The sequence below is a fragment of the Carlito syrichta genome, unplaced genomic scaffold (genome assembly GCF_000164805.1).
Source record: "Carlito syrichta isolate Samal-C Ts95f unplaced genomic scaffold, Tarsius_syrichta-2.0.1 Scaffold288214, whole genome shotgun sequence".
In the NCBI taxonomy this organism is placed as follows: Eukaryota; Metazoa; Chordata; class Mammalia; order Primates; family Tarsiidae; genus Carlito; species Carlito syrichta.
Genome location: NW_007232310.1, coordinates 34,925 through 43,801, shown reverse-complemented (window position 1 = coordinate 43,801; position 8,877 = coordinate 34,925). Strand labels below are relative to the sequence as shown.

General features: G+C 48.5%; 1 protein-coding gene across 4 annotated transcripts in view; it reads right to left on the bottom strand.

Annotated features, from left to right (window-relative positions):
- Window positions 1–2,193: 2,193 nt before the first annotated feature.
- The window catches only part of ELAVL1 (ELAV like RNA binding protein 1), a 33,723-nt gene continuing 27,039 nt past the window's right edge, over window positions 2,194–8,877 (bottom strand). For 3 of the 4 annotated variants that reach the window (XM_021710177.1, XM_008053510.2, XM_008053511.2), the window contains one exon: window positions 2,194–7,183. In XM_021710177.1, coding sequence (XP_021565852.1) covers window positions 6,859–7,183 — 325 coding nt within the window. In that variant the 3' untranslated portion in view covers window positions 2,194–6,858. The remainder of the gene's footprint in view (window positions 7,184–8,877) is intronic. The other variant, XM_021710178.1, reaches the window with a different exon arrangement.

The window sequence follows — 8,877 nt, the reverse complement described above, 5'->3', positions numbered from 1 at the left end:
GATGCTGTGGTGGCCGTGAGCGTGCCACTGCACTCCAGCCTGAGGGCCAGAGTGAGACTCCGATTAAAAAAAAAAAAAATTGAACAGAGATGCGATAGTATCAGGTGTTCGGGAGAGAATTCCCCAACAAGTTGCCAGGAGGAGCCCTGGGGAAGGACAGTAGGAAGGGGGGCTGAGAAAGCATGGGGGAGGGGGGTGGGTGAGTTGGCATCCTGCAGGCCACACTGGACCTGGGTCGGAGAGGGCCCAAGCTTGTTCTGCTGTCATGGTCTTGAAATCCCTAGTCCTAGAACAGGCGTGGTGGCTCACACCTGTAATCCCAGCACTTTGGGAGGCGGAGGAGAGAGGATTGCCTGAGTCCGTGAGTTCAAGACCAGCCTGGACAACTTGGCAAGACCTCATCTCTTCAAAAATAAAAAAATTAGCCAGGTGTGGTGGCATGTGCCTATAGTTCCAGCTACTTGGAAGGTTGAGGTGGAAGGATTGCCTGAGCCCAGAAGGTTGAGGCTGCAGGGGCCGTGAGCATGCCACTCCATGAGCACTCCAGCCTAGGTGACAGAGTGAGACCCTGACTCAAAAAAAAAAAGAAAAAGAAATCCCTAGTCTTCTCTGAACAGGAAGCCCTAGTTGTGGTGGCAGGTAGCTGAGCAGCTCAGAGGACACTTGGGAGGAAAGGAACCAGTCACCTGCTTCCCCTGGGAGGCCAGGAGGGGAGATGTCCTTATGCACGCTGGGGTGGCTGCAGGACCCTTGGAGAAGGTGGGATGGGGCCAGGCCCCCTGGCGTGTGACCACGGGCCCCTGTGGATCCACACAGGCTGTACCTAGCCTCTTCTGCACCCCTAACTTTCCATCCCTTACTGAACCCCAAAATGGATAGTTTCAGAGGCGCAAAACTAAGAGGCAGCCCACACCCAGGGTGTTCTATGCCAAACTAACACACACACAAAAAAGTATTGCTGGCATGGCACGTTTTTGACCCACCCTCCAAGCTTCAGTCTGCCTTCTGTGAAACGGGCACAACCACAACAGTAATATCTTCTTCACAGACCAATGTGTCGACAGATGTGCAGTAACGTACTTGATAAAACAAGATGTTAGTATCAGCAAGCCATGCCCCGCAGATGCCCTCCCCTGCTCTCCGGAGTAGGGGACACCAGGTCTGCCCAACCCCACCCCAGGCCTTTCCCTGGGTTCACAAGGTGGGAGGTCAGGGATCCACTAGCCTGGAGCTGCCTGAGGCCCTGGGAGCCCCCCGGGGCGACTCCTGGGGCCCGAGCACCCGAGGGATGCCTCTGGAGCGACCCCCAGCTGGGGCGCAACCCTTCGTCCCCAGGTGGCTGCTGGCCATCCTGAGGTCTCCCTGGAAGCCAAGGAGCCTTTTAGCCACATCTGGAGGAGGAGATGAACAGGGAACCACAAGACACACACGCAGAAGAAAGAGAAACCAGCCTCTTGGAAACAAGGACCCAGAGGTACATCTTGGGTGCTGACTGAGCCCGCGGGGTGCTGACACTCTATGCTAACCCTACCCACTCCCTGGATACTTCTTGACTCCAGTATTGAAATGGGGTGCCTACTTGATCTCATTTTCATGTAGATAGTGTGTGTGTGTGTGTGTGTGTGTGTGTGTGTGTGTGTGTGTATGTGTGTGTGTGTGTGTGTGTAGGGGATGTATAAATCATGGACCCATTTCATAGAGGGAAAAACTGAGACTCACAGAGAAGGTAGCTTGCCTGTGTTGCACACATGGGAGTGGTGGCAGAGCCGGATTCCAACCCCACTCTCTAACCTGGAGACACTTGCATTCCCAACCACCAGGCTGGCCGCCTCCACCTCCAGGGAATGAGCCTGTTTCCAACCTACAAAGGAGACCAGTCCCAGAAGACACTCAGGATGAGATCATACCAGGGTTCAACAACAGGAGAGGGAAGAGGCGGGATCCCTGGACCATCGCTGGGGAAGGGCTGGCCTGAGTCTCAGATGGCGGGAGCAGAAGGGCTGGGAGAGCTCGTCACAGAGTGTACCCCCAGTTGGGCGTGGCCTCACGGGTGGGGCTGTCCACAGGCTCCGCCTTTCTCACCAGGGGTCAAAGCCTGGCCCAGGCTTACCTAGGAAGGAAGAAGTCCCTAGGAGCGCTGCTCAGCTGCCGGCTGCTCACAAGTCACACACGATCACCCTACACCGTCACATCTCAATGATCCCACTTCATTTATTACCAAAATAGCACAGAATTCCAGTCATAGTTCACATACAGCGTTGAACACAAACCTTATACCTGCGGGAAGAACTGAGTATCCGGACAATTGAGTTGTTTGGAATCATTTAGTAACACCCCAAACCATAGCACTCCATACTCCAAAAATACGCTTTTGAGAGCTTTGGAAACTGAATTAAAATGTCTACACAGCTATGAACAATTGTTTAATAAAACTTTTTCATGTTTCCATTACATGTAAATATATCAATTTGGCATCTCTATAAAAACTCTGAAAATGGTGCAAAAGTTTCATTCTCTTTGAGAAAGCCATTGACAAAAAATATTCACACTTCACTAAAATTTTGAAAAATGGTCCTCTTTCAAAGCTTCTTTATTAATCTGAAATCTTCTGGATTATCAAAATCTAGGTTTGCTTTTTCCTCCTAAAACACTAAAGAACATTTATTCACAAGGATTTAAAAAAAAAATAAAGCAATGGGAAGCTAAGAAGGGCTTTTTTTTTCCCTGAAAATAATTTTAAAAGCTAGTTACATAAGCATCTTCCAAAGAACACAATGGGATTCATTTTATTGTTGACTTTTGGACAGCAGTGTCAGACTTTATTGAAAACAAACCCATGTAAAAACAAAGTTAAAATGAAAAATGGCACCTGAAAAATAAATTATTTTATATAAAACAAATCAATAACTTAAAATACACTAATATACAAAATGTCTAACCGGCTACTGTACATCACGGGCATCAGTTGATAAACTCCCCCTCCCCCAAAGCAAGTCACTGTAAACAGAACATCACATGGCAAAAGAGGTGGCCCCAACCAACGGAAAAGCCTTCTCTTCTGGTGGAAGAAAAAGTCAGTCCTCTCAAAGTCTCCGTTAACCTCATGTAGCTACCTGCGGTGACTTCCAAGTTTAAAAAAAAAATTTTTTTTTAAGTGACCAAGAAAAAAGCTGAACTACGTCACCGAAAGGTTCTGGGGCAATATGATACAATCATTAAAGGTCAGGGAAAAATCGAAAGATTTGGAAATAACGTGAACCCGCTCTGGGATCCAAGATTCTGATTCTGCGGCTACTATTAAGAACGTGCCAATTATCAATGCCACTCAACGGAAAGCACTTGTGACTTCAGGGCTGTCTCAGCAAGTCTGGGGACAGGACCCGGGGAATCCGATGAGCCCTGGGGGTCTCTCCCAAGGAGCTGCCTCAGGTCCCCGCAGGTGAGGTAGGTCCTGGGAAGACTAGAAGGGATGGAGGTGGAGGAAGAGGGTGGAACGAGAGTGCAGGCCCTTTGTCAGCTTATTCTTAATTTCTTGCATCCAACACAGTAAGCTGCAAAAAACACGTGGAAATAAAATCAGGTTGAATCTGATGTGAAACAGAGCGAGTAAGTGATGTCAATTTCACTTTTTTCAAGTCTGATGAGGACTGGGGTAAGTCGTGTCTTTTCCACACCTCATAGACAAAACGGCCCTCATTTGGAGGCAAGCCCGGCTAAGCGATTGCCACCAAGGGTCTTCAGGGGCGTCTAGTTCTCTGATCCAGCAGGGACCTCTGGGCTGCCAGTCCGAGGTGCCGGCCTTGGATCCTCCAACAGCATGATTCAGTCTCTGGATGCCGGGTTCCCACTGCTGACGCCAAGTGCAGACTCTCAAAGGTTAAGGCAGCTGTCCTTGGCAAGGGAAAGACTCACCTTCCAGGAGGGGAAGGCAGAACCCACCCGGCACCATCTGCAGATGGGCCCCAGGAAGCCCGGCTTTCAGATATCATGCACGATGGTGGCCGTGGAGGGGATGTGGTGCCCCGGGAGGGAATCGCAGTCACAGAACCGCGACCAGAGGCACAGCCAGCACGGAAAACCCTGGCTTGGCATATGACACCAGCAAGGAAATAAGGGCAGAGCCAAGGGGGAGACAGGTAATTCATTTAGAAGCAGGTTCACAAACTTGGAGCTGGTTAGGGTGTAACTACCAGAGGGGTGACATAGGTTCAAAAGAGAATTCAAAGTCTCTTTGGTATTTACCAAATCAAACTGTTGATAAACGAACATTAACTACTCAATGCTTTTTCACCAAAGTTCCCAAATAAAAGGAGAGCTCATTTTGCTAAACACAAATGCAATTACTCTATGTAAAAATGTTTAAGAAATGGTTTCTTTTGGGTTGTGCCTTTTTAATTTAAAAAAAAATCCTCCTTTTGCAAACAAGTAATGAACTTTGAGAGCACAGGGCCGGCAACTAGTACCCGGACAGGAGTGAAGATTGCTTTTCAGGAAAGACATCTTAAAAGCGCACTCCTAAATTCTCGTAAATTAAGACTCCCAAGGAAATGCCTTGGAATTTCTAGGAAGAAGGCTGTTCAAACAGTGGAGACCACGTCAAAGGAGAGTTCTACAGAACTGAGAAACTTCCCTGGTCACTTTCAGAGGTTTATACACTTCACATTTCCTTCTCTTCTGCCCCACATCAGAATCATCTAGAGGGTTCTAAGAGAAGGAGGGGAGGAAGCAGCTGCGGTGCTGGCCACAAGCCTGTCCTTGCTTTCACAGTCCATAAGACAGAGTTCTCTGTGGAACACTAGCTAAGGCTGGCAGGAAGGTGTGCACGTGAGACTTAGGGGATGTTTTGGAGTTGGGGTGCCCGCCTTCACTCAGAAGATGGTGGCCTGGGGAAACTGAAAGGCTTATTTTTCTGGGAAAACATTCTGGTCCAAGGTGCAGCATGCTCTGGCATGATAGAGCAGGGACCCTCTTTTGTGTGGAATCTAGGCCACAGGTCTCAGTTCCGGCTTTTATGGAGGGTCTTGAATTCTGCTGGAGGAAGGAGACTCCTGTGGCGCCTGGCCGACCCTTCTGAGACAGGGATTGGGTACAGATGGCCGCATCTTCCATGTGTGAGGATGACACAGACAGCCCCTCAGTGAAGGGTCAGGAAAGGGGGCGGGACAGGCAGCCTCAAATCACCCAAGGGCTTCTCGAGACACTGGCAATGCTGCTTGCCCAAGTGACCACGTCAATAAATAAATAAATAGATAGATAAATAAATAGATAAATAAAGCTGCCATTCCATGATATCAAAAACTACAAAACAGCCTATCGTCACGTTTTCATCTCAGGTCAAGGGTAAAAACTGTTGGTACTAAGTTATCCTGTTTTTGACTCTCTCTGAATTACTAGTTATTTATAAAGATCAGATCACAGTCCTGAAGCGTTTTGGGAGATGTGGCCCTGCCTACACCACAGGCCTCTGTCAGACTCTCCTACCGGCTCCTGCTTGAAAAGCCACCAACCCATGACTGCCCATTCTTACATCACAGACTCAGAAATGGTGTTTCCAGGCAAGTATTTGTTTCTTAAGATCTTATGAATTCTCTTGGAATGCTGGGCCATCTGTACCTTCCCTAGCCAAAAAGAAAGAAAAGGCAAAATAAAAAACAAAACAAAATTCGAGCAAAACAAAATCAAATTTAATGGTCTTAAATGCAAAAGTAAAAACAAACAAAAAACACAAAAAAGCAAAAGAAAATTAACAGAACAGAACAACCCAAAATGTCAAGGCAGTTATGAAGAGAACTTTGAGGGTTAATCTTTAAAACTACAAATCAAAGGTTTCTGTTAATAGATAACTGGCAAGAAGTAAGTACTTGTTTGCTGAGTGTTCATACGAAAGCAAAATTCCAAAACAAAATCTGACTAAAATAGAAAAGTCTAGCGCTCACAAGAAGGGATGCGAGAAATACAATGCTCAAATGTTTCTGTGTTATTAAAAAATAGAGCTCTCTGACGCCTTCAAGCTATGTTAAATGCTCTTGGAAACTGGAGAAATTATTGTGAACAACAGTATCCGATGTGTGGGCACCATGCATGCAATGTGTGGACAGAAATTCGGGGTGTCAGAGTAGCAAACACATCTTCAGGCAAGCCTGGAGCTTAGATCTGACTCTGGAATATACTGGAGTTTCCCTGAAACTCTTTGGTCCGTTCCCATAGGTGCCTGGGCTTACAAAACACGTATGTGTCCTTCTCTGGAGGGCCCGGCCCAGCATGCGGCCCGTTGCCCCAGTGGTGGCCCACGCTGGGCGGGCCTGCTGCCACTCCCAGGACCCCTCAGCAGAGCCCAGGACTGAGTGAGCAGGAGGTGGCAATGAGACCTGCTTGGGAAAGCAACTTCCTGTCAACCAAAGCATAAATTGCTTAAAATGTTGAAGCGGTTGAGAAAACGCACACTCAGCATCTGTCTAACATCTTTAGGTTAAAAACTAAAACTAAAAGATCATTTGTTTTTATCCCATTTGTGGAAACATCGAATGAACGAGTGTTAGACAGTCTTAGAAGTGAAAGCATGCTTCAGTTCACCACCATCCAGAGGGACTGGTTAGTCAATGCAGTCTACTTAGGTTTCTGTTTAATATATATCTTAAAGGAAATAACTTACGAAACTTAAAATTGGTCTAACATTGTGGGATTTCAAACATTTGAACATGTTGGTTGCATCCCAGAGTATAAAAACCTTCTCACTTCTCATTCAGACTAAGACAAACACTTGTGAAAATTGGCGCAAAATGAGTTGTACACTAACAAAAAAAGTTTCAACTTCTTCACTCTTAATTATCTATTCCGTACAAAAACAGCATGAGCGAGTTATTTGTGGGACTTGTTGGTTTTGAAGGAAACCTGTAAGATCTTGTCCCCCAGGCGGTAGCCGTTCAGGCTGGCTATGGCCATCGCAGCTTCTTCATAGTTTGTCATGGTCACAAAGCCAAACCCTTTGCACTTGTTGGTGTTGAAGTCGCGGATCACTTTCACATTGGTGACGGCGCCAAAGGGCCCAAACATCTGCCAGAGGATGCCCTCGTCGGCGTCTTGGCCCAGGTTGTAGATGAAGATGCACCAGCCCGAAGAAGCGTTTCCGGGGACATTGACACCAGAAAGCCCACTCATGTGATCTACACCCATAGGGGAGAACCTGGCAAACAGAGAGCACAGCGTTCAGGTCAAGTTCAGCACAGGCTGACACGGGACACGGAGGGGCTGCGGAGGCTGGGGGCTCGGGCACACGCTGACTGCCGACGCCGGGCCCCTTCCCACTCTGTGCAGACGTGCCGCCACCATTTTGTGCTTTCCTCTCATCATGCTACCACCCAAGGTGCTCATGGCTGTGACACACGCATCAGTCAAAACAGTGACTTTTTTTTTAAAATTCAGAGGCATTCAGTGTGGTAGTAGAGGGGGCAGGACCCTGCTCTGTAGGAAATCATCTCTGAGACGTCAATCAGTGCCACTCTTCCGTGTGTGTGTGTGTGTGTGTTGGTCCTGGTTAGTTTTTCCCATGGCTTCCCACATTTTATTTTTGTAGAGACAGGGTCTTACTATGTTGGCCATGCTGGCTCAAAACCCTGGCCTCAAGTGATCTTTCCACCTCAGCCTCCCAGGCAGCTGGGACTACAGGTATGTACCATCATGCCCAGTCACTTCTCACATTTTAAATGAGGGACGCTTCTTCCACGTCCTCCTCTGCAGGTAAAAGCATTCAATGGGGTTCTTCCGGCCTCAGATAGCCCTGGAGAAAACTCCGAGACTTGGTGTGTGTGCGCCTGACACATATGGGGGGTGGGGTGGGGTTGGAGAACTTCTTTTCTTTTTCTAAATGTTTGCCTTCCCTCGTCATGCCCCCACCCCTGAGGATCCACAGCCCAGAGGTGTCCAGACGAAGCATCCTCCTCGAGAGGCCCCTGTAGGCCATGAGAATTCCTTCTCAAGCTCCTGGAACCCAACCTCTTGTTGCTGCCTCCTAACATCCCATGAGGGCCAGGGACTGAACAACTGAGGGCTATGGATTCAGGGATAGGGGCAGGGCTAGGACACCAGCAACTGCAAGGCCACCAAGCTTGACCACACACAGGACCCGTCCCATAGCAATGCTGATTTAACATCAAGAACAAGCCTTCCAAGAGCATGTGGATGCTGCCGTAGGATTAAGGCGGATGACCACACAGCCCCTGGGCTGTGCTACCCTCAAGAGTTTCTCATAAAAGTTAAGGGTTAGGGTTAGCTGAGGAATATTCGAGTAGACACAGCTTCCTGAAGACACACAATGCGGCCGGAGCAGCATTCCTTGCTCCAAAACAAGACTGGGCTTCTAGTTGGGGCCCTGTCAGCCAAGCGCGGCCCCTTCAAGTCCTGTTAAACAGATTCTCAGGTCAGGCTCAGTGGTTCAGCCTGCAATCCCAGCACTTTTGGAGCCCACGGGTTCGAGAACAGCCTGGGCAACTTGGTGAGACCTCATCTCTACAATAAATTTTTAAAATATTAGCCAGGCATAGTAGCGTGTGCTTGTAATTCCGGCTACTTGAAAGGCTGAGGCAGAAGGATCGCCTGAGCCCAGCAGGTCGATGCTGGGGTGGCCGTGAGTATGCGAGCCACTGCACTCCAGCCTGGATGACAGAGTGAGACTTAACTCAAACAAAAACAAAAAAACAAGCCAGGCTCGGTGGCTCAGCCTGTAATCCCGCGCCTTTGGGAGGCTGAGGTGAGTGGATTGCCTGAGCCCGCGGGTTCGAGACCCGCCTGGGCAGCAAGACCTCATCTCTAAAATAAATAAAAAAATCAGCCGGGCGTGGTAGCGCATGCCTGTAATTCTGGCTACTCGGAAGGCTGAGG